General features: G+C 44.8%; 1 protein-coding gene across 4 annotated transcripts in view; it reads right to left on the reverse strand.

The window, feature by feature from the left end:
• ST6GAL1 (ST6 beta-galactoside alpha-2,6-sialyltransferase 1) overlaps positions 1 to 26,609 on the reverse strand; it is a 180,585-nt gene that overhangs the window by 22,966 nt on the left and 131,010 nt on the right. For all 4 annotated transcript variants that reach the window (XM_066241875.1, XM_066241874.1, XM_066241876.1 and 1 more), the window contains one exon: positions 14,089 to 14,186. In XM_066241875.1, coding sequence (XP_066097972.1) covers positions 14,089 to 14,186 — 98 coding nt within the window. The remainder of the gene's footprint in view (positions 1 to 14,088; positions 14,187 to 26,609) is intronic.

Consider the following 26,609-nt stretch of genomic DNA (forward strand, 5'->3'; position numbering starts at 1 on the left):
ATTATGATATTATATATATTACTATAATAATAATGATTATTATTATTACTATTACTATTATTATTTTAGAGAAGAAGAGAGAGAGATAGAGACAAACAGAGAGGGAAAGAGATGAGAAGCATCAATTCGTATTGTACCACTTTAGTTGTTCATTGATTGCTTCTCATACATGCCTTGATAAAGGGTGGGGGGGATGTGAGGGGGGTCTAGATGAGCCAGTGACCTCTTGCTCAAGCCAGCAACCTTGGGCTTCAAGCCAGTGATCTCTGGGCTCAAGCCAGAAATGATGGGATTATGTCTATGATCCCATGCTTAAGCCAGGGAACCCGCACTCAAGCTGGCGAGCCTGCACTCAAGCCAGATGAGCCAGCGCTCAAGCCAGCAACCTCAGGGTTTCAAACCTGGGACCTCAGTGTTCCAGGCTGACACTCTATCCACTGCACCACCACTGGTCAGGCCCAAATAATTTCTTTTCTAATATTATTATTTTTATTTTTTTTAGTGAGAGGAAGGGAAGCAGAGAGACAGACTCCCCCATGCACCCAGACCAGGATCCAACCAGCAAGGCCACTAGGGGGCAATGCTCTGCCCATCTGGGGCCGTTACTCTGCTACATTGCAACCAGAGCCATTTTTTAGCACCTGAGGCAGAGGCCATGGAACCAGTGCCTGAAGCCAGCTTGCTGGAGCCAATTGAGTCATGGCTGCAGAAGGGGAAGAGAGAGAGAGAGAAGGGGGAGGGGTGGAGAAGCAGATGGTCACTTCTCAGTCTGCCCTGACCGGGAATCAAACCCAGGACATCCACACTACTGAGCCAACCAGCCAGGGCCAATATTTATTTCTAATATAATATTTTACTTAAAGGAAACAGGGTTCTGTGAAAAAAATGATCATCCCAGAACTAAGGTAGAATAGGATAGAGAAATATTACTTCCCTGAGTCTCTGGGGGCTCCTGAAAAAAGTCCTAGACTCCTGATACTCTTCATCTACCATGAGAATAAAATGTGTAGCTGTTGTCTAGTGAATTGCTCTCCTCTGATTCCAAACATAATAAAACTTTTCCTATCTCCCCAAGAAGCCAAATGGTTATAGCCCAGACTGTATCTATAGGTTAATAAAGAAATATTGCAAATGGTAAGGAAAACTGGAGCAGGAGGAGAGAGCCCAGGAGCTCAGAAATATCTCTCGGTGAGTTTATGTACCAAAGGGCTGGAGTAAGAAGGGGGCCCTTTCAGAAGGAGAAGAGGATAATTACCTCCTGCCTTTATAAATGGGGGGGAAGGAGAATCACTTATTTGTTGTCCCTTGCATATACGGTATCTGGCTACTCATGTAGAATAATTGACCTGGCTCTTGTTGTAGTGCCTTATGAGTAGGAACTTGGGCAAAGAGGCGTAATGCATTTATTATTTACTGTAAGGTATTTAAGAAATCTGTCTCTGACCCAGGATACTTTGTACATACATTCAGGATAAAATTAACAAAGATGAAATATTAAAAACTCAACAGATAGGCAAAAAATGAACTGGAACATCTCATTATAACAGAAAATATAGGAGTGTTAAAAAAAGAAGAAAATAATGAGGGTATGCACGCCACAGGGAAACAAGAGCCACCAGCTTGAAGGAACCCCCGCTGTCAAACCCAGGGTGACTGCAACACCAAAGTAATTTAAAGCAGTGATGAATTATAAACCACTGGAAACATAGAAAGCCACGAGTTCTTTTCCTTTTTTCCCCTTTTTATTGAAGAAATACATGAGTGCTTACCAATAGCAAATAAAGACAGAAAGGAAAGAAAGAAGGAAAGGAGGGAGAAGGAGAATAAATGGAGGAGGAGATGGGAGGGCTCCTGCTTACACTAGAATTCTGAGTGCCAAGCAGACAATGTGGAGGAGGGAAAACCGGAGTCAAAACACCGCCATTTCGCAACCATCACAATCAAGATCAGTTCAGGCAAAGGTGATCAATGCATGTTGAACACAGAAAGAAATTTTGATAAGGAGCAGAATGATGGCATAAGATTAAAGTACTCACACATAGACTGCAAAGAAAAGGCAGTGATTCTACAGTGAAGAAATCAGACATTGCCTATCCCGGTGATGATTAAAATGATCATCAGCCGAGGGGCAGGTGCCTCCTGAGGCTCATGGAGATGCCGCGACGTTTACGTAACTTTCCAGCCAGGGATGCATACACTGAATTTAATATCGAAATACACTGAACCTAACATCAGACAAACCCAAATATTTTTAAATTAAAAACCATTTTTAAGGACTTTATTCTTCAAAAATGTCAAAGTCTTAGAAGGCAAAAAAAAAAAAAAAAGACAATGGAAAATTTTCAAATTAAAGGAGACTAAATGCAATACCCAACCCTGCACTGGATGTTGGGATCTTGTTCTATAAAGAAAAAAACAGGCCATAAAAGACATTCTTAGGTCAGTTAACAAAACTGGGATGCAGACATTAAATAGAGTATGTCAAGGTAAATGTATAAAGTTAATAAATGTACTTCGGTTGCATAAGACAAGATTCTTAGGAAATAGAGACTCTAGTATTATCTTACTCAGTCTGAGTTACTATAAGGAAATAGCACAGACTGGGTGCTTAAACAACAACATTCATCTCTCACATTTCTGGAGGCTGGACGTCAGTGTACGCTGAAGTTCACACTGTTCGTCTTGCAGTTTTCTTTGTTTTTGTTTGTTTGTTTTTTGAGAGAGGTAGGGAGAGAGGCAGGAACATTGAGCGGCTCCTGGGGGAAATCAAATCAGCGACCTCTGCACTCTGGGATGGCGCTCTAACCAACTGAGCTATCCAACCAAGACTTAATTATCATCATCATTATTATTATTATTTTAAGAGACAGAGAGAGGAAGGGAGAGGGCGGGGAGGGGGAAGAGAAGCATTCATTTGTTATTCCATTCAGTCGTGCACTCACTGGTTGCTTCCCCTGTGTGCCCCGACCAGGAATTAAACCCGAGCCTTGTTGTTTTAGGATGACACTCCTAACCAACAGAGCTAACCAGCCAGGGCCACACTGTTGGTTTGTTTTTGTTTTGTTTAATTTTATCATGGTAAGAACATATAACATGAAACCCATTCTCTTAACAATTTTTTAATTGCACAACATATTCCTATTATAGTAACTAGGGGCACAATGTTGCACAACCAATCTCTAGAACTTATTCCTCTGGCATAACTGAAACTTTATACCCATTGAACAACAACTCCCATCTCCCCTCACCTCAGCCCCTAGCAACCACCATTCAACAATCTGTTTCTATAGAGTATTACTCGGCCTCAAAAAAGAAGGAGATTCTACCATATACAGCAACACAGATGAACTGGGAGAATATTATGCTAAATAAAATGAGACACAGGACACATACTGCATGATACCACTTATGTGAGGTATCTAAAACAGGCAAACTTACAGTAAAAGAATATATACTGCTTTTGCACTGCATCTTTACTGCCTTTGTTTGTGTAGGTGGGGGTAGGAGGAAGTGTTTTCTCCTCAACTACACAGAAGCCTTTTGCCTTCTTTCACTCTTCCTCCTTCCTTGTGGAGCTTGTTGGCTTGACTGGATGGAATCTGGGCAGCTGGCTGCATACCTGATGGATGGGCCACACAAGGAAAAGACCGAGAGCAGCTCTGACATGTTCAAAACCACTTATGACTCAGAATTTTGAAATAAGTCAGGTCCAAATATGAAGTCACAGTTCCTTCTCTGAGTCTGAAAAATACCAGCCAACTGGACAGTGTCTGCTGGCCAAAATCAAGAAGCCCTGGAACTCATGATATGATACCATCATGTCTAAATTTCAGCTCCCAAACTGTGATGCTAAAGTACTATATTGAGGGGGTACCATCAAAATTACCTTGCTCACCCTAGCAGTCTTTAGATCTGCTATTGGTAGAAACCACCTCCCACCACCTAGCCACATCTGTCAGCATCTTGAGAAGGAAAATTTGAAGCTTAACAAAAAAGTTCAGGGGATTTAAAGTGCTGCTGGCAAACAAACCTAGACCCAAATCTATGATTATCACGTACACACTGCACCACCCAGGGCAACTTTTTAATTAAATTTACTGGGGTAACATTGGTTTATAACATTATATAAATTTCAAGTATACAATTTTATAATACAACATCTGTGCAAGGAGGATAAAGGGGGGTCAAATCAAACAGTACAGAGAGATGGAAGTAGACAAGTCAGCCCACCCTATGCCATGCACAGGACCTAGGTTTTCCCTCCCCGACCTGTGTAAGTATTCTAAGGGCCTGACTAGTGGTGGTGCAGTGGATAGAGCATCAACCTGGGATGCAGAGGTCCCAGGTTTGAAATCCCATGGTCACAGCTTGAGCGTGGGCTTATCCAGCTTGAGTGCAGTCACTGGCTTGAGCATGGGATCAACAAGATAATCCCATCGCCACTGTCTTGAGCCCAAAGGTTGCTGATTTGAACTCAAGGTTGCTGGCTTGAGCAAGGGGTCGCTGGCTTGGTTAGAGCCCCCGGGTCAAAGCACATATGACATATGAAAAGCAATCAATGAATAAATAAGGTAATGCAACTATGAGTTGATGCTTCTTATCTCTCTCCCTCCCCCCCCCCTCTCTTTCTCACTTTTAAGGATGCCATTGGGCCTTCTTGTCCCATTGTCTTCTCCCTCGGGCCACTGAGCACAGCAGGGACTCAGCTGATCCTCAAGAAACCTCCATACCTTTAAGCCAGAATTGAATTTATTTAAAGATATACATTAAGCCTGGCCTGTGGTGGCACAGTGGATAAAGTGTCGATCTGGAATGCTGAGGTTGCTGGTTCAAAACCCTGGCCTTGCTCAGTCAAGGCACATAGGAGAAACATCCAATGAACAACTAAAGTGAAGCAACTATGAGTTGATAATCCTCACTCCCCTGCTCCTCTCTCTGTAAAATCAATAAATAATATCTTTAAAATAATAATAAAATAAAGATGCAGTTAGCTATATATGGTTTTCCTGTTGACTCTCCTAACAACACCTGGCACATACATGCCTGAATAGATCTGAAACATCACAGTATGAAACCACTCTCTATAAAAAGCTATCTTTGCAATAAGAAAAGTGCCTTTCTGTTTCCCATTGCCTTGTCTCAGGCCAGATGCACAGAAGGCTGTTTGTCATGTACCCTGAGAGAGAGGTAGGCAGCAAAACAGACTCGGGCCCAGCCTGCATCAGAAGGCAGCTGCTGTCAGGAGGAGCTCTGCATGGGAGGAGAGAAGGAGCTGCTCTCAGGCAGAATTCACCAAAGCAACGGCTATCCCCTCAGTGACTTCCGGGCGCCAGCTGCTCTGTGTGTGCAAGGGTGGGACTCGCCTCGCTTATTCACAGAAACAGACGCAAAGTAGCTGGGGTGACCAAGCAGGACAAAAGATGGAGAAGAAAGACAATGAGAAAGGGCAGTGACGGGAAGGTGTTAGTCACAGATCAGTGTCCCAGGAAGCACTGTCGTGGAGTTGCCTCTGACAAGTGTTAAAAGGACAGCCCAGAGGCGTGGTGCCACTTACTGGAAGGAGGGGAAGGAGGGTCTGTGTGCCTGCGGAGGACTGGGAGAGGCTTTCTGGGAAGTGGATAGTGCGGTCACCCCCATCCCAGCCCCGTAGATCTGGAGTAGGGAAGAAATGCTGTGCTCTGAGAAGCCATCTTTGTCTGCAGCATACCTTCTCCTTAGCACACTCTCATTCTCGGAAAGCTGGGTTCATCCATTGTAAGCTGACTATAGACATGCTTACTCAATCCTGCACAGCGGTTTCAACTGACCTCCCCCTCTCCTCCTTCCCACCTCACAGGAAAAACAAACAAACAAACAAAAACCTAGTTTCATTCTTTTATTCAGAATTGGCGCTGTTCTGACTTTTCCTCTGAACTGGTTAGAATATCTGCTTGGTTCTCGCATATGAATAGAATAGACTGCTTAACCCATGTTCACTGTTATATCTCTACAAAGGTCATGATCTTTTCCCTTAAAAAACCATCCTTTGCCAGAAGTCTTACCTCCCTTCTGTTGGGCACCTCCCAAGTGGCCCCAACCCAGTTTACTAACCCTGCTGAGAGATAAGATCCCTTTGCCTGGGATTTGGGAAGGCACAGAGATTTCCCAACAGACACAGGTGGGCTTTGTCACCATTTACAGAGTACTAGCTGCTGCATACCAGCCTCTGACTCAAATGCTTTACACTTAGTAATCTCATTTGAGTCTATGGAGACCCTGCATGGTAACTTTTCTTACCCCCCTTTACAAATGAGGAAACTGAAGCTCAGAAAGTTAAAGCACCTTGTTCTAGTCCCTCACGTAGGAAGTGTGGAGGGAGGAATTTGATTAAAGTCTGTCTCTAAATTCCCAGGCAACCTTACCTTGGCTTTAAATAGAGTTCCGGAATTTTTGTAGGATAGAGATTTCATTCCTCACTAAACACTGTGGAGTGATGCCCAAGAAGTGGGCAACCTCCCCATACTGAGAGAATTTTCAGAGCTCCTGCATGCTCCTTCTCTTTAACGCTGCTGCTGCTGTCTGCTGATCATACCACCCCTAATCAAACAGCTTGATTTCTCTGAATTCATGCTCTCCACCCTCAATGTGGCCAGCAGGGCCTGGAAATCCTGCTCCATTCTACTGGTTTACTCCTTACTCCACTCCCTCCAAACACAATTTCAAGCCTTCTTGGCTTAACCCCACTGTACTAAAACCTGTCTCCCCCTCAGCCTCCCCCCAGCATGGCCTTGCATCCTACGTTGCAGAGAAACAAACCCTTTCATGCTTCCACTGCAAACTGCCCCCAGCTACATACATCCTTCCCTTCGTTCTTCCTTCCGACTCCCTCCTGCTGGAGTTCATCCTGGGCTGGGATTTGGATCAACCCCCTCTACTCCTTCACTTACTTATCTCCTCTTCTTCCTATATTTAGTTTCTCCCTCTATCAGCATAGTGGTTTCTCTTCATTGCGTTCATTTTTTTTAAGTGAGAGTAGGAGAGATAGAGAGACAGACTCTCACATGCACCCCGACTGGGATCCACCTTGTAACCGCCATCTGGGGCCGATGCTCAAACCAACTGAGCTAAGTTATCCTCAATGCCTGGAGTGATGCTTGGACTAATCAAGCCACTGGAAGAGAAGGGGGAGAGGGAGGGAAAGAGAAGTAGATGGTTGCTGCTCATGTGTGCCTTGACCAGGGGTTGAACCTGGGACACCCACATGCTGGGCCAACCCTCTATCCACTGAGCAAACTGGCCAGGGCAAGTTAATTTTTTTAATTGTTCTAAAATATACATAAAATGTATAAGCTTCTGCTTAAGGTCACAAGTGGCATCCATTTTGTTAAAGAAAAATGTGCCATTTTTCTTACCACTTTTAAGTATATGGCTCAGTGGCATATAAGTACAGTCACAATGACATATCCATTAACACCATCCATCTCCAGAAATTGATCATCTTCCCAAACTTAAACTCTGTGCCATTAAACACTAACCCCTCCCTCCACCTCTCTCCCCACCAAGCCCTGCAAACCACCATCCTATTCTCTCTATGATTTGACCACTCTAGGTACCTCATATAATTGGATTCATACAGTATTTGACTGTCTTCTGATTGACTGTTTGTAAAGCCTGTAGCCAGGGCCACCATCACAGCAGCCCGACCCATGCAGGTTCACATTGGATTTGGACAGTCGGTAAAGAAACAATGGAGCCAAAAACTGGTGGGCCATAGTCTTTAATCCTAGCTTGCACCCGGCGGGCAAGCAAAAAACACACACTGGGCTCCAAAACCCACTCACATTCAGTGCTCACAAAGCTACTGATTTATCCGAGTTTCCTAGAATCAAAGGTTTCTAGCTCACCAGACTTATTCACCTGTTCCCCATCTTCTTCCTTCTCCCTGCACAAACTCTGCCCAAACTGGCTTCTCTCTCAGCACTCTGCCATCTTGGCTGCTTCTCCTGGCCACATGGCCTCTTTCTGCTCTCTCCTCTAATGATAATCTCAGGAACCAAGAGGGCAAGCTCCCATTCTACCCCTATTTTATAGTGTAGAAATCCAAACCTTTAATCCAATATACAAAATAGGGAAGTCTCTAATACAAAGTCACTTATCTGAGGCATGATAGGATTGTACCACCCCACATCAAAAAGGGTGGGAAAGGCTTAATCCCAAAACCAAGCCCCAGGCTACAAGGATTCTGCCTGCCCACAGCCCGCCCCCAACACACATTAATATCACCTGGGCCACGGCCTCCTCGTGGGCAGCGCCATCTTTAACAAAGTGAGCATAATACATTTTATCTGCCCAACAATCCACCCCTATGCTCACTTTACTACCCACAATCTACATCACGGGCATTCCTGTGCAAGGAAATTAGGCACATTACACAGATTACAACAGCACAAATCATACAGTTTCAACAATCACAAAGTCTCTGAGCACTTAGCCCAAAGCGCAAAATGTCCTCAGCCTTTGGGAAAAGCTTCCCAGGGCAGGGGAGTGCTTCCAGCGAAGCCACCCCCTACCCCCATCAGGGTATTTCACATTGTCCAAAATCCGTAATCCGTAAGTCCGTCCAACAAAGGAGCCAATGCAGATCTCAGCCACCCCCTTCATCCCTGCCGTCCTGGCACACACTGGGCTCCAAAACCTACTTACATTCAGTGCTCACAAAGCTACTGACTTATCCGAGTTTCCTAGAATCAAAGGTTTCTAGCTCACCAGACTTATTCACCTCTGTAAAGCCAGGAGCCGCCATCGTGGCCATTCACATGCAGGTCCGCATTGGATTCGGACAGTCGGTAAAGAAACCATGGAGCCAAAAACTGGTGGGCCATAGTCTTTAATCTAGCTTGCACCCGGCGGGCAAGTAAAAATACACACTGGGCTCCAAAACCCAGTCACATTCAGTGCTCACAAAGCTACTGATTTATCCGAGTTTCCTAGAATCAAAGGTTTCTAGCTCAACAGCCTTATTCTCCTCAGTTCCCCATTTCCTTCCTTATCCCAGATACAAACTCTACACAAACTGGCATCTCACTCAGTACTCCGCCATCTTGGCTGCTTTTCCTGGCCTTCTCCACGTGGCCTCCTCCCGCTGCTGGCTCTATTCTCTCAGCTCTCTCATGCTAACCTCAGGAACCAAGAGCGCAAACTCCCGCTCCGTTCCCATTTTATAGTGTAGAAATCCAAACCCTTAATCCAATATACATAATGGGGAAGTCTCTAATACAAAATCACTTCTATGAGGCATGATAGGATTGTACCACCTCACACCAAAAAGGGTGGGACAGGCTTAATCCCAAAACCAAGCCTCAGGCTACAACAATTCTCAACACACATTAATATCACCTGGGCAACGGCCTCTTTAACAAAGTGAGCATAATACATTTTATCTGCCCAACAACCTCTGTTCCCCATCTCCTTCCTTCTCCCTGCACAAACTCTGCACAAACTGGCTTCTCACTCAGCACTCTGCCACCTTGGCTGCTTCTCCTGGCCTCCTCCATGTGGCCTTTCTCTGCTCTCTCCTTTAATCTCAGGAACCAAGAGTGCAAGCTCCCGTTCTGCCCCCATTTTATAGTGTAGAAATCCAAACCTTTAATCCAATATACAAAATAGGGAAGTCTCTAATACAAAGTCACTTATCAGAGACATGATGGGATTGTACCACCCCACATCAAAAAGGGTGGGAAAGGCTTAGTCCTAAAACCAAGCCCCAGGCTACAAGGATTCTGCCTGCCCACAGCCCGCCCCCAACACACATTAATATCACCTGGGTGACGGCCTCCACGTGGGCAGCGCCATCTTTAACAAAGTGAGCATAATACATTTTATCTGCCCAACACTGTTAAACATACTTGTAAAGCCAGTATCCACGGCCAGGGCTACCATCACAGCAGCCTGGCTCATGCAGGTTCGCATTGGATTCGAACAGTCGGTAAAGAAACAATGGAGCCAAAAACTGATAGGCCATTTTCTTTCATTCTAGCTTGCACCCGGTGGGCAAGTAAAAATACACACTGGGCTCCAAAACCCACTCACATTCAGTGCTCACAAAGCCACTGACTTATCCGAGTTTCCTAGAATCAAAGGTTTCTAGCTCACCAGCTTTATTCTCCTCAGTTCCCCATCTCCTTCCTTCTCTCTACACAAACTACACAAACTGGCATCTCACTCAGCACTCCACCATCTTGGCTTCTTCTCCTGGCCACATGGCCTCTTTCCGCTGCTCTCTGCTCTGCTCCCTCTGCTCTCTCATGCTAATCATCCCAGGAACCAAGAGGGCAAGCTATTGTTCTGCCCCATTTTATAGTGTAGCTTCACAAACTTTAATCCAATATACAAAATAGGGAAGTGTCAAATACAAAGTCACTTCTCTGAGGCATGATTGGATTGTACCACCCCACATCAAAAAGGGTGGGAAAGGCTTAATCCCAAAACCAAGCCCCAGGCTACAAGGATTCTCAACACACATTAATATCACCTGGGCGACAGCCTCCACGTGGGCAGAGTCATCTTTAACAAAGTGAGCATAATACATTTTATCTGCCCATCAATACTCAATTCTCTGCAATCTAAAAACTGAAAATAACAAAATCTGGCCCTGAGTCCCCCAGCTCTCTACAGCAATTGCCCTTTTCCTCTCCTGCCCAGCAGGGCCAGACTTCTTGAAAAAACTATCCACTTTTCTCTTCCCTATTCACTCTTGCCTCCCAGTCCTCCATGCACTGCCTTCTGGCTGGCTTCCGCACTCTCCCGAAGAGCTGCTGCTTACGGTCACAAGTGGCCCCATTTTGTTAGAGAGAACACAGTGCTTTTCGATCTTCACCTCGACTGGCCTCTCAGCAGCACCTGACAGTGCTGTTTTGCTTCCGCAAAGCCCCTTCATAGGACTTCTCCTTTCCCCTCTCTACACTCCCTCTAGTGCTCTCATTCAGCCCTGCCGTTCCATCACCACATAGACGGAGATAATTCACAAACTCTCTTCTCCAGCCCAGACCTCTGCACTGCATGCCAGCCCCATTTGTACAACTGCCTACCTGACACCTCTTCACAGATATCTAAAAGGCAGTTGAGATCAGCCCTATCGAGAACCATATTTTTTATCTCTACCCTCCTCTTCGACCTTAGTCCTTATAACACAAAACATCTTCAAGTAATTCCAATTTCAGGGACTTCTAGCCAGCCAGCTACACCAGTCACAAACTCATTACAGCGGTGGCCCCTCTTCCTTCACTTCTCACATCCAATCCAACTTAAAGCCTGCTGACTGCACATACCAAATAGCTCTCAACTCCAGTCTTTTCTCACATTTATCGTCATTGCTACTATAGTGCAAATACCAGCATCTCTAGTCCAAAGTCCTCCAAGAGCCTCCAAACTGTGTCTCTCCATTCACTGTAAGACTTCTCATCACACGGAAGCCAGGGATGTTTACAAAATACAAGTCTGACAGCATGGATGGATATTGAGAATATCATGCTTAGTGAATTAAGTAAGATCCAAAAAGTTAAGAACCATATGATTTGATTTCACTCATATGTGAAATATAAAACCGAAAGCAACAAACAAATGACAGAAAAAGGAAAACTCACAGACACAGACAACAATATGGGTGGTTCCCGGAAGTAAAGGGGGTACAGAAGAATAAAGGGGTCAAATCCATAGTGATGGGAGATTTGGCTTTGGGTGGTGAACACACAAAGCAATATACAGATCATGTATTATATAGAATTGTACAGTTGAAGCCTATATAATTTTACGAGCCAATGTCACCCCAATAAATTTAATAAGATTAAAAATACTTAAACTCCAGCCCATGGCTTGGCACCCGCCTCCCTTCAACCTCATCTCTCACTACATAGCACCATACCCCACCGCACATACACTCCTCTCTTCCAGGTCCTTGGGCCCCAGCTCCCTCCCACATGGCCTTGCAGAGGCTGCTGCCTCTTCTTTTTTTTTTTTTTTTTTTTTTTTCATTTTTTTTTCTGAAGCTGGAAACAGGGAGAGACAGTCAGACAGACTCCCGCATGCGCCCGACCGGGATCCACCCGGCACGCCCACCAGGGGCGACGCTCTGCCCACCAGGGGGCGATGCTCTGCCCATCCTGGGCGTCGCCATGTTGCGACCAGAGCCACTCTAGCGCCTGGGGCAGAGGCCACAGAGCCATCCCCAGCGCCCGGGCCATCTTTGCTCCAATGGAGCCTTGGCTGCGGAAGGGGAAGAGAGAGACAGAGAGGAAAGCGCGGCGGAGGGGTGGAGAAGCAAATGGGCGCTTCTCCTGTGTGCCCTGGCCGGAATCAAACCCGGGTCCTCCGCACGCTAGGCCGACGCTCTACCGCTGAGCCAACCGGCCAGGGCCTGCTGCCTCTTCTTGAAGAGCTCTTATCCCACCCTGCTTGTTTTCTCCTTTTCCTCCTACAGAGCTAAGTATTACCTCCTCACTTTTCCTGACTCCCTGGACTAGGGAAAGTTTCCCTCTTATGGGTTCGGGTAGCACCTTGACCCTCTCCTTTATAGCTCTCCATTGCAGCTTTAAATTTTTAATTTGTTTGTTTGTTTGTTTGTTTTTAATTTTTCTGAAGCTGGAAACGTGGAGGCAGACAGACTCCTACATGTGCCCGACCGGGATCCACCTGGCATGCCCACCAGGGGGTGATGCTCTGCCCATTTGGGGCGCTGCTCTATTGCAACCAGGGCCATTCTAGCGCCTGAGGCAGAGGCCATAGAGCCATTCTCAGTGCCCAGACCAACCTTGCTCCAATGGAGCCTTGGCTGCGAGAGAGGAAGAGAGAGACAGAAAGGAAGGAGAGGGTGAGGGGTGGAGAAGCAGATGGGCGCTTCTCCTGTGTGCCCTGGCTGGGAATCGAACCCGGGACTCCTGCACGCCAGGCAGACCCTCTACCACTGAGCCAACCAGCCAGGGCCTTTAAATTTCTTTGTATGACTATTTGATTATATCTGTTAGGAACATGAGAACCGGCAGTGGTGGGATTCAAATAATTTAACAACTGGTTCTCTGCCCTAATGACCATTTTAAGTATAAAAGAAAAGATATACTGAAAGGTAGTTTATTATTTCATGCATTTAATACTTAAATAAGAACAATAAAAGAAAAACATAAAACTAGACTATAAGAAAGAGTTTTAAAATATTAATAAAGTCTGACCAGGTGGTGGTGCAGTGGATAGAGCATCGGACTGGGATGCTGAGGACCCAGATTCAAGACCCCAGGTTTGAGTTCCGAGGTAGTCAGCTTGAGCGCGGGCTCATCTGGTTTGAGCAAAGCTCACCAGCTTGGACCCAAGGTCACTGGCTCAAGCAAGGGGTTACTTGGTCTGCTGAAGGCCCACGGTCAAGGCACATATGAGAAAGCAATCAATGAACAACTAAGGTGTCGCAATGCACAACGAAAAACTGATGATTGATGCTTCTCATCTCTCTCCTTTCCTGTCTGTCTCTGTCTATCCCTCTCTCTGACTCTCTCTCTGTCTCTGTAAAAAAATAAATTTAAAAAATGAAATATTAATAAAATATTCAATATTAAATGATACCTGACAACAATAAAACTGTTATTTAAGAGATTTCCATATTGCTTCTTGATTGGCATCTTCTTCACTTGTGATTTTTTTTCACCTATGGACGGAATAAACATTACTATAGGTGCTTAGAATATGCTGTTGCACAGATGAATGTTAAAAAAGAGAAAAAGAATGTTAATTTGTGATTTCCACATTGGGTGGCTGCCCAGGCATTCACCTTAGAGAGGACCCTGGTCCCAAGTGCCATTTTAACAACCGATTCGCGGAACTCAACAAAGAAAGATGTCAGTTCTGCCGAACTGGTGTGAACCGGCTGAATCACACCACTGAGAACCGGCTGAATCACACCACTTGAACAAGCCTGTTTTGCTCTGCACTGTATCCTCCACACCCATCTTAGTATCTGTACACAGAGTCGATAACATTTACTGGCAGAGGTGCCAGATATTTAATGCTTTGCATGAATTTTCTCTTTTGTTCCTCAAAACAACTCTGTCTACACAGAAGAAATTTTACCTGAGAGTTTATCAGGCGAATGGTGGTTTTCGTGCCCACATCCTGTTGAAAGTTGGCTGTAGGTGCTCCATTAAACCTCAGGACTGCGTCATGATCATCTATAAATCACAAGGAAATGAGGTGATGAGTACCAACAATAGGCAGAAAGAGAAAAGTTGTGAAGGCAGAGAGGGCAGGAGCAAGAGAATAATACTCCCCAATCTTATTATTATTATTTTTTTTTTGTATTTTTCTGAAGCTGGAAACGGGGAGAGACAGTCAGACTCCCGCATGCGCCCGACCGGGATCCATCCAGCATGCCCACCAGCGGCGACGCTCTGCCCACCAGCGGCGATGCTCTGCCCCTCCGGGGGGTCGCTCTGCCGCGACCAGAGCCACTCTAGCGCCTAGGGCAGAGGCCAAGGAGCCATCCCCAGCGCCCGGGCCATCTTTGCTCCAATGGAGCCTCGCTGTGGGAGGGGAAGAGAAACAGAGAGGAAGGGGGGGGGGTGGAGAAGCAAATGGGCGCTTCTCCTATGTGCCCTGGCCGGGAACCGAACCCGGGTCCCCCGCACGCCAGGCCGACGCTCTACCGCTGAGCCAACCGGCCAGGGCCAATACTCCCCAATCTTTATTGCATCGTGGTACACAGGGAGAAATTACCCTATTTATATGGTGCAATTGGATAAAGTTTATAGGCAGAGGTAGTATCTGCCTGGCCACTGCAAGGGCTAAATAGGTCCATATCATGGCATTCTTGAAACACATTCAATAAAATCAGTATGCCTAGGCACAGTGGAAAAGAGCACGGGCCAGTGGGATCACTATTCCAACTACCAAAGGAGCAAACTCATACACTCTTCCGGTATTAAAAGGTCACAGTTCTATCACTGTCAGAAAAATGAAGACTCTACAATAGCTCAGTTTAACCTACAAATACAAAGCATCCTATAGCACTCAAGTTTTGCAGTGCTCGGCAAATGAGGATTCACTATGGCATCCAAGACCACCCCCTAAGTATATCATTAGGAACCCGAAGCCCAACAAGAGTCACAAACCTGGCGGTGGCAGAGATAGGACAGCGGTCATAGAGCTAAACTAACCCCAGATTTTCTATTTTAAAACAGTTCTTGCCTGGCCTGTGGTGGCGCAGTGGATAAACCTTCGGCCTGGAATGCCAAGGTTGCCGGTTCAAAACTCTGGGCTTCCCTGGTCGAGGCACATACCGCAAGCAAGCAATGAACAACTAGCCTGAAACAACTATGAGTTGTTACTTCCCATTCCATGCTCCCCTTTCTCCTGTCTCTGTAAAATCAATAAAGTATTTAAAAAAATAAAATAAAATAAAACAGTTCTTTGTCAGAAACAATGTCCTAACTCATCAAGATCAAACAAATCACCTTTAAAAACCTCCTCACTCCCTTGCTCTAGTCCATGCGATGTTTAAGGAGACTTTGGAAGACTTGGAGAAGCTGACTGGCATAGACCAATCTGATGAGGGAGAGAGCTGATGACTTTGAAGATGCACCCTAACCCTAAGCCTCTGTGATCCGTACTTGATCAAGCAAGTTTAGGTTCACACTGAAATCTGCAAAGATTTAGAAGTCAGTTCAATCTCCGTGGTTCTATTTCTTGGCATGTGGGTTTATTTGGGGTGGTTTTTCATTCACGAAAGTGGCATCAGGAGGAAGGGGGTAGGGGTGGGCATTTGGCTCAAAACAAGATGATCTGAAAGAATAGCCACAGAATTATGCAACGAAAACCTCCTTCTTTATTTCAATTCTAACATATATATGAAACCTCAAGAATCCAGATATCTCCTTCACAAGAACAACCCTATCCTAAATCCTTGGACAAAATATTATCAAAAACAACAGAAAAGGCCCTGGCCGGTTGGCTCAGCGGTAGAGCGTCGGCCTGGCGTGCGGGGGACCCGGGTTCGATTCTCGGCCAGGGCACATAGGAATAGCGCCCATTTGCTTCTCCACCCCCCTCCTTCCTCTCTGTCTCTCTCTTCCCCTCCTGCAGCCAAGGCTCCATTGGAGCAAAGATGGCCCGGGCGCTGGGGATGGCTCCTTGGCCTCTGCCCCAGGCGCTAGAGTGGCTCTGGTCGCAGCAGAGCGACACCCCGGAGGGGCAGAGCATCGCCCCCTGGTGGGCAGAGCTTCGCCCCTGGTGGGCGTGCTGGGTGGATCCCAGTCGGGCGCATGTGGGAGTCTGTCTGACTGTCTCTCCCCGTTTCCAGCTTCAGAAAAATACAAAAAAAAAAAAAAACAAAAAACAACGAAAAGTTACATGACATGTACATAGTCCAACCTTTATCAATTTACAGGGCAGGGACACTGAACTACAAACAGAGCAAGAGGTACATCTTTACACAACTCAGATTGCAATAAGCTTTCTCAGAATCAGTCCCTGGTTTCATAGGTCACCAATAGTAATCACAGTAGAACTGTAAATCCATCAGAAACTTTCCTGTTTCACAGGTGAATAAATGATTAATTTGAGATTCTCAATAGGGAATAATGACAAGCTCTAATGGAGTACTAATCAAGTGTTGAATAAAAGGACTATTTACAAAGTTGTAGGTAGAGTTTAAAGAAATTCACAAGGAATGGAACAATACCCCAGGATTGGCGACAGCAGAGAGCCATGACTACGCCTATCTAATGTGGCAAGAGGAGCAGAAGGCCACCTGTTGGGAACTGTGGCTTTTAGAATACGACTACTGCTAATGTCCTGCCAGCTAGAAAGGAATCAATACCCCAACCTCTCTTTCTTTCTTCCTGCTGACTCCTAGGCCCTAAAGGGGAAAGTAGGAAGAGTGGGACTCAGAAGCAGCCTGTGGTTGCTGTGCCAGGAGACCTGGGATGGGGGTGGGAGTTGGGGGTGGGGACGGACAGATAGCCCGACCTCACCGCCCTTGTTTTCAGTTCCATACCAGTGTCACTACTGTCCAGTCCCAAATAAAAGCCAGATGGCAAGGAAGCCCAGTTGACACAGTACAAAATTTTAATTTCCCAGGGCACAAAATCAGACAAGAGTAGAGTGGATTTAGAAGGGCAAAAGGAGAACACCAGCACAGGAGGCTAAAAATAGGTCCTGGAGGCCCTGGCCGGTTGGCTCAGCGTTAGAGCGTCGGCCTGGCTTGTGGGGGACCCAGGTTCGATTCTCGGCCAGGGCACATAGGAGAAGCGCCCATTTGCTTCTCCACCCCCCCCCCCTCCTTCCTCTCTGTCTCTCTCTTCCCCTCCCGCAGCCAAGGCTCCATTGGAGCAAAGATGGCCCGGGCTCTGGGGATGGCTCCTTGGCCTCTGCCCCAGGCGCTAGAGTGGCTCTGGTCGCGGCAGAGCAACGCCCCGGAGGGGCAGAGCATCGCCCCCTGGTGGGCAGAGCGTTGTCCCTGGTGGGCGTGCCGGGTGGATCCTGGTCGGGCGCATGCGGGAGTCTGTCTGACTGTCTTTCCCCGTTTCCAGCTTCAGAAAAATACAAAAAAAAAAAAAAAAAAGGTCCTGGATGTTCACCATAACAGAATAGAATTTTTTGTTCATTCAACAAATACTAATTAAGACATCACTCTCTGCCAGGCATAGTTCTAGGTCTGAAGACAATGGTTGTAAGCAAGAAAGACAAGGTCCTCACCCATGGAGAGCTCATAATTTACTGCAAGGAGAAAAACAGTCAAAAAGCACACAACCTATACTGAGATAATTACCAGCTGTAATTAACACTATGAGACAAATAAACTGAGGTGTGTAACAGACTCTGCAGTCTCCTTCAGATAGGGTGATGATTCAGGGGATGCTTCTGAGATGAGACTCTATGGAGGGCTGGGCCTGGGAAGGACACAATGGTGTCAATACCCAAAAAGAGGCCCCGGCCAGGCAGCTCAGCTGATTAGAGCATGGTCCCCATATGCCAGGGCAGCGGGTTAAGTCCCTGGTCAGGGCACATACAAGAATCAACTAATGAGTGCACAAATAAGCAGAACAACAAATTGAAGTCTCTCTCTCTCTCTCTCCTCCCCCCCCCTTTCTTTCTCTCTACAAATCAATAAATAAAATTTAAAGAAGACCCAAAGAGAGTAAGGGCTTGGTGGGGGACCAGTGAGAGAGAGAAAGAAGAATAAAAGATGCAGTTAAAGAGGTTGGCAGGAACAAGATCTCACAGGCTAGAGATCAGGTATAAAGTTTGAATTTGATTGAAAAAAAAATCAATCATAGACAACTTTAAAATAGGACACTAAATTGGCTCTATAAGAAAGTGGGCCTGACCAGGCGGTGGTGCAGTGGATATAGAGCATCGGTCTGGGATGCCGAGGACCCGGGTTCAAGACCCCGAGGTCGCCAGCTTGAGTGCGGGCTCATCTGGTTTGAGCAGAAGCTCACCAGCTTGGACCCAAGGTCGCTGGCTCGAGCAAGGGGTTACTTGGTCTGCTGAAGGCCTACGGTCAAGACACAGATGAGAAAGCAATCAATGAACAACTAAGGTGTCGCAATGCGCAACAAAAAACTGATTGATGCTTCTCATCTCTCTGTTCCTGTCTGTCTATCCCTCTCTCTGACTCTCTCTCTGTCTCTGTCTCTGTTAAAAAAAAAAAAAAGCCAAAAAAAAAAAAAAGAAAAGAAAATGGGACAAGATCCTTGTTTGCCGAACTGCCCTTTGCTATTGAAAGCTTAAGAGCTATAGCCTGACCAGGGATGGCATAGTGGATAGGATAGAGTGTCGACCTGGGACAGAGGACCCTGCTTCGAAACTCTAAGGTCACCAGCTTGAGTACAAGATAACTGAAATTATCCCAGGATCCCAGGGTCACTGGCTTAAGCTCAAGGTAGTGGCTTGAGTAAGGGGTCAATGGCTCAGCTTGAGCCTCCCCTACCCCCACCCCCATCCAGGCCCGTATGGGAAGCGATTAATGAACAACTAAAGTGAAGCAACTATGGGGTGATGCTTATCTCTCTTCTTTCTCTCCCTTCCTGTCTGTCTCAAAAAAAAGAAAAAAAAGTCTAGCAGCTTTAAAACTCAAATAAGACTCCAGAAAATCCCCTAAAGAATCCACAGAGATGCCAGCAAACAAGCCTTGCAAGAAAGCAAGCTGTAGAAAACAGGCACCGCCACTTCTCTTTAACTTAGCATTAGAGAGCAGAAAAAGATGCAAATTAGAAAAGAAACAATGCACCTTACATATGCACAAGAATATAACTACATGTCTAGAAGATTCAACAGAACTATCTCATTAGAAAATTCATAAATCTATAAAAATTCACTGCCTCCAGATATAGTAACTCTAAATAGCTGGAAATTACGATGAAAGAAATTTTATAACAATTTGGACTAAACCTTTTTTTTTTAAACATTTTCAAATTAGCATAATGAATCATATGACCATTCGTGGGAGACTACTCTTCCTCTGGCTAAGGAAACTAGACATATAGGTCAGAGTTGGCAAACTATGAGCTGATCCATTCTTTGTTTCTGCAAAGTCTTACTGGAACACAGCCAGGCCCACTCATTTAATACTGCCTATTGCTGCTTTTGTATTACAACAGCAGTGTTGAGTAGTTGTGAAAAATACTGCATGGTTTCAAAACCAAATACATTTACTCTCTGGCCCATTACAGAAAAAGTTTGCTGAGCCCTGACATAAAACAATCATGCTCTCTGAGTTCCTCAGTCACGGAGTATCTCTCCCTAGTCCTTGCTCTGCCAAAGAACTCCACCTGCCCAAGCTCCATACCCCTTTGCCCTCCATCACACGGTCCCCTCCTGGTCTGCCTTCTCACTGGCCTTTTTTTTTTTTTTTTGTCTGTTTGACCTTGGCTCTTTCCCTGTCCTTTAAATGTAAACTACTTTGTAGGTTTTCTGGTCAACCCTCCTTCTTGGATTACAACTATCACCTCGATATAAATGACTCCTAAATCTGACCTCCGCCCCTGACCCTTCTCCAAAAACGAAATCCAACTATATAGATGTCTACCCAGGGAGATCCACAGATACTTCACACTCAGCACAGCCGAGATAGCCTGTCCTCTCCAGATGCATGCTCCCCTATAATATGTTACAGCCAGCTCCCAGCTCCCAGGCTAGAAACTCTGGCTTCTGCCTCTCGATCAAGGTCATTTCTAATTAGACACCAAGTTCTATGTCTTCTACCCCACGATGCCTCTCAAATCAGACCTGCTCTTTCAACTGCCACTACCACTGCTCAGACAGGCCTACCCTATATCACCAGACTGTGGCAATAGTCCTTGATAAAGACTTATCAGGGAGATGATATAGCAGTCCCCCTAGAGAAAGAGACTCAGAGGAGTGAGAACACACACGATCCCATTATTCACTTGCTCAAAAGTCTTCTAGGTCTCACTGTGACTGAAAAAATGAAACCCAGTGTCCTTATGCTACCAGAAAGAAGACCTGGCCCTTAGCATGATTGCCTGTGGCCAGTCAGTAGTGTGTAGGTTCTTGTCTTCAAGCAAGAAAGATTTCACATGAGTCCAGGTGATTTTCAGAGTAAAGCTGGGAACAGTGAAACAAAGAAGGGCTTAGGATAGAACAAGCAACAGGAGACAGACTAGGCAAGACTTCTTTGCTGTTGGTTTAATTTTTAATTATTGATTTGAGAAAGAAAAAAAATCTATCTGTTATTCCACTTATTTATATATTCATTGGTTGATTCTTGTCTATGCCCCGACAGGGAATCAAATCCTTAACCTTGGTATATCAGGACAACACTCAAACCAACTGAACTACCCAGCAAGGGCTGTCAGGGCCACTTGGGTTTTCTGGAAATATTACAGGAAAGAAATGAGCCCAACAGGGGTGCCTTTTGGTTTGTTGAGAATCAGAGGATAGACAAAGCAACAGGAGAGAGCCTAGGTGGGGCTGCTCCGGTTCACTGGGAAGTCAGAGAGCAGGGGCCTTGGAGACAGGCTCAGGGGCTGAGCCTGGGAGGAGCTGCCGCTGACCATTGCTCCCTGGTTGCAAGTCTGGTGGGGTCCCTTAGAGCAGTGGTCCCCAACTCCCGGGCCGTGGACTGGTACCAGTCCGTGGGCCATTTGGTACTGGTCCGTAGAGAAAGAATAAATAACTTACATTATTTCTGTTTTATTTATATTTAAGTCTGAACGATGTTTTATTTTTAAAAAATGACCAGATTCCCTCTGTTACATTCGTCTAAGACTCACTCTTGATGCTTGTCTTGGTCACGTGATACATTTATCCGTCCCACCCTAAAGGCCAGTCCATGAAAATATTTTCTGACATTAAACCGGTCCGTGGCCCAAAAAAGGTTGGGGACCACTGCCTTAGAGTTTAGGAGATGCAGGCCTGTGGGCGAAGAAGAGGGGAAGGGAAAGGCACTGGGTCCTTTGTTTTGAGGCTTTTTAAAGACTAGGAATTTAGAGGAGGTCTTGGCGGAAAGCTCAGTAGAATATTCATCAGCTTTTTCAGGTGTGCCCTTTCAGGGTCACGGTCTCCACTGATTGCTCAGTGCCAGAGCAGGGTTACTAGTCCTGGCATCACCCACCTGGTTTTGCTGCTATTCTGGGCCTGGAAGTGAAATACACCTGAGGCCTAGGTATTCTCTTTAGGGAGGTGACTGACGCTGCACCTGGCTGTAAATTGCTCAGCCAGTTTGGCTATTGTCTCAGTCCCCATGCTTCTGCTCAGGGATTTTCCTAGATTCTTACTGTCCTGCCTCATTCCCCACTATCAGAGACTTCCGTCCCTGAAATGTTTTACAGGGTAATGACGGAGGAGGGTGTCTTCAATAACTACTTCCTGCTGAGAAGGGTCATGGCCAGTGGTGGGATATAATTTAACAACTGGTTCTCTGCCATAATGACTATTTTAAGTATAAAAAAAGATATACCAAAAGGTAGTTTATTATTTCATTCATTTAATACTTAAATAAAAATAAAACAGGTACACAAAACTAGATTATAAGGAAGTTTTAAAATATAAAATATCAATATTAAATAATACCTGACAAAAACAATAAAACATTTAAGATATTTCCATATTGCTTCTCAATTGGCATCCTCACTAGCAATTTTTTCACCTATGTACAGAATGAACACTACTAAGGGCGCTTAGAATACACAGCTGCACAGATAAACGTTAAAAAGAGTAAGGAAGCCCTGGCTGGTTGGCTCAGTGGTAGAGCATTGGCCTGACATGTGGAAGTCCCAGGTTTAATTCCTAGTCAGGGCACACAGGAGAAGTGATCATCTGCTTCTCTATCCTTCCCCCTTCTTTCTCTCTCTCTTTCTCTCTCTTCCCCTCCCACAGCCATGGCTCGAATGGTTTGAGCAAGTTGGCCCTGTACACTGAGGATGGCTCTGTGGCTTCGCCTCAGGTACTAATATAGCCAGTTGCTGAGCAATGGAGCAGTGGCCCCAGATGGACAGAACATCGCTCAGTAGGGAGCTTGCCACATGGATCCTCGTTGGGGTGCATGCAGGAGTCTGTCTGTCTGCCTCCTTGCCTCTCACTTAATTTTTTTTAAAAAAGAATAAAGAATGTAAATTTGTGATTTACACATTGAGTGGCTGCCCAGGTGCCCACCTTAGAGAGAACCTTAATTACAAGTGCCATTTTAACCACCGGTTCACTGAACTCAACAAAAAATTAGGTATTAGTTCTGCCAAACAGGTACAAACTGGCTGAATCTCACCACTGGTTGTGGCCCCTGTTTGTACAGGGTACAGAAATCTCTCCCTGCTTGATCTGAGAGAAACAAGGGAATGAGATCTGAGACTGGAACTGAGGGGCTGTTAGCTGATTCTTCCAAAGTAGGGACGGGCCAGGATCCCTGAACCACCATCAGTTTTGATATGAAATTGTTGTATCCTAAAGGAGACAAATTTGACAAGGTTGCAAAGGCATGGCGTGAAAACGAAAAGAATTAGCCTGACGAGGTGGTGGCACAGTGGATGGAGCATCGAGCTGGGTTGCAGGTTCAGAACTCCGAGGTCACCGGCTTGAGCGCAGGCTTATCTGGTTTAAGCACAGCTCACCAGCTTGAGCCCAAGGTTGCTGGCCTGAGCAAGGGGCACTCAGTCTGCTGTACCCCCCCCCATCAAGGCACATATGAGAAAGCAATCAAGGAACAACTAAGGTGCCACAACAAAGAATTGATGCTTCTCATCTCTCTCCCTTCCTGTCGGTCTGTCTCTATCTGTCCCTCTCTGTCTCTGTCACAAAAGAGAGCGAGCGAGAGAGAGAGAGAGAGAGAGAGAGAAGCATTATAGTAACTAAAGGTCTAAGAAGAGGTAAGAACCAGGTGATAGAGAGAGGGACTGACTTTACAGTGACCCAGATTAGGAGGTGCTTCCCTGGGTGAAGGTGTGTCACCTGCCTGAAGCCCTTTTGTTTACTAGATACTCAATTCGAATTAGGCTAGGGTGAACATCCTAAAGTCTCCTTCCAGAAGTAGGTATTCTTTTCCGGTCTGAACCTCTTGGGCAGGAAAAGGAAAGCAGTCCCTTTAATACTGCCCTTTTAAATAATAAAGATTTACATTACAGAAGCGAAATTGGTAGATTGTCTGTATTTCATTGATTCAATTATGTAGCCCTAAAAATAAGTCAGTTTAGTTAAATTGTTGATGCTCACTTCAGGGGGCAATGATGCCAAAGTGAGACCTATATTGTGTAAATAAGCCATCAAGTATTTAATAAGGGGTATGTCTATAAAAACAGAAGGAAAATCAAAGGTGAATAATCACAGCAAATTATATACTAGTTTCTTGTAAGGCTGTCAGTTGAGAAGATTGTTAGATGTAAGGCTCAAAGTTCCTTTTGATGGAATGAAAACGAGCGGCGACAACCTGATAGATCCTCTTTATCTGCAGTTTGAGTATCTCTGGTGATGTCCTCAGGTGACGGGTGAATTCTGTATGGCTTACACTGCATCAGTAGTTCTCAATTATTCCAACTCAAAAGGACGGGAGAGAAATGAAACAGTAGTTTGAAAGAAAACTACAAAAATTCAGGATCCAATTCAATCTGTAGGTGAAAAATAAAACTAACTAGAGTCTGATACACAAAACTAGGTATTATAGATTCTACTGAAACACAATTTTTTATCTCTAAAATCACCCTCATTTTTATCAAAGATAGCCAAATCAAGACTATTTACTGCATTAAGTCCAGTTTCAATTTGGCCTGATTATTTGCATAGACATGACAAGAATTGATCATACAGGCTCTTTAAAATCTTCTTTGCTGGAATTTCATAAGGAATCTTTTGACTGAGCTTCAATTAGCCCCTCAGGATGAAGAAGCCAAGCCACACCATAGCCATCAGATTTGCCTACAATACCCATCTATTTGGGTGAATTCCTCAAATTCTCGAGGTTCCCAAAAGTGTGTTAAGGTTCTTCCTGTGCCATCTCCCAGGAAAGTGACCTTCATTCCTCACCTGGAAAGACTGCCTTAAACCACATGAATAAGCAAGGTGCCAGGCTATTTCTTCACTGCATACCAGGCTTTTACCAGCTTCAAAAGTCAATCTTAATTGCTTAAAGCTTTCTGGTGACATCCAGAGACTAGCCATGTCTTTCTCAAACATGACATTCCGGTCAAAGTCTTGGTTAATAAAACCACAACTGGAAAATGGTTTTATGTGTCCTATTATAAAGAGAACAGAATCGACCTGTGGTGGCGCAGTGGATAAAGCGTCGACCTGGAAATGCTGAGGTCGCCGGTTCGAAACCCTGGGCTTGCCTGGTCAGGGCACATATGGGAGTTGATGCTTCCAGCTCCTCCCCCCTGTCTCTCTCTCTCTCCTCTCTAAAATAAAAAAATTAAAAAAAAAAAGAGAACAGATTCTTATTGGATTCATGCAAACAAACATATTGCTATAAAAATTATAATACTCACTAAGAGTTGCCAAATTCTGGAAGGATTAGGTAAGAAGAAAAATGTGGATGCTTCAGTATTATTTACTAGGGTATAATTTACCAAATTGCTCTAGGGAAAAAAACATGTTTTCTTATACCTAGAAAATAAAAATATTTAAAATCAGCAATATTTTGAACAAAGTTATAAGAATAATTATCCTCAGTTCATTCAGTCCATATAATCAATTTTTGTTTAACCCTATAATTTGCCAGCATTTCCATAAATCCAGTAATTCCTTCGAGTTCTATAAATCTGAATTTGATTCAAAGACCTGACCTGCTAATCAAATGTCAAAATAACCTGGAGATGTTTTCTCTGAACCTATGTACCCTGACCGACCTATGTCACCCCATTAAAAGAATAAAATTAAAAAAAAAAAAGAGTTGAATTAAAAAAAAAGACCTGACCTGCTTAGAAATCTGTAATTTATCTATTTCTTAAATTTTTATTTATTGATCTTAAAGAGAGAGGAAGGGAGAGAGAGAGAGACAGAAACATAGATCTGTTCCTGTGTGTGCTTTGACTGGGGACCAAACCAGCAACCTTTTCATAACAGGATGATACTCTAACCAACTAAGCTATAATTTATCTTAAAAAATAAGCCTGGCCTGTGGTGGCGCAGTGGATAAACCTTCAGCCTGGAATGCCAAGGTTGCCGGTTCGAAACCCTGGGCTTCCCTGGTCAAGGCACATACCGCAAGCAAGCAATGAACAACTAGCCTGAAACAACTATGAGTTGTTACTTCCCATTCCATGCTCCCCTTTCTCCTGTCTCTGTAAAATCAATAAAGTATTTAAAAAAAAAAAAAAAAAAAAGGCCTGACCTGTGATGGTGCAGTGGATAGAGAGTCAACCTGGAATGCTAAGGTTGCCAGTTAGAAACCTTGGGTTTGCCCAGTCAAGGCACATATAAATTTATGCTTCTGGCTCCTCCTCCCCCCTTTCTCTCTCTCTCTCAAAACGATAAATAAAATCTTTTTTTAAAAATCTGTAAATTAGAGTAAGTCAGAGTAATTTTCATGAAGTTTTCTAAAGATGTAACATATTTGCAAACACACCAGAGTAAAATAATGACTGTTTACAAATGACAAAACTTAAAATAACATGGTTATCGATTTGATTATAATGCAATTGATAGAAGAACTTTGCTTTTCTGTAAGATACAGCATTCCAAGATAATTAGAACAACAAATAAAAAGTATATCTGAACTTTGCAGAGTCCCGGAGATGTTTACATATGTCTACAATATTCCTTTTAATAAATAAATAAATAAATAACATAGTTATTATATATTTTTTTTTAATGAGAGGAGGGGAGGCAGCAACAGACTCCAGCATGCACCCCTACTAGGATCCACTGGCAAGCCCACTAGGGGAGCGATGCTCTGCCCATCTGGGGCCCTTGCTCTGTTGCAACTGGAGCCATTTTTTCTTTGTTTGGTTTTTGTGTGTGTGTGTGTGTGACAGAGACAGAGAGAGACAGAGAGAGGGACAGATAGGGACAGACAGACAGGAAGAGAGAGAGAGAAATGAGCAACTGGAGCCATTTTTTAGTGCCTTAGGCAGAGGTCATGGAGCTATCCTCAGTGCCCAGGGTCAACTCGCTCTAATGGAGCCATGGCTGCAGGAGGGGAGGAG

This window comes from Saccopteryx bilineata, chromosome 8, assembly GCF_036850765.1.
Source record: "Saccopteryx bilineata isolate mSacBil1 chromosome 8, mSacBil1_pri_phased_curated, whole genome shotgun sequence".
Classification (NCBI taxonomy): Eukaryota; Metazoa; Chordata; class Mammalia; order Chiroptera; family Emballonuridae; genus Saccopteryx; species Saccopteryx bilineata.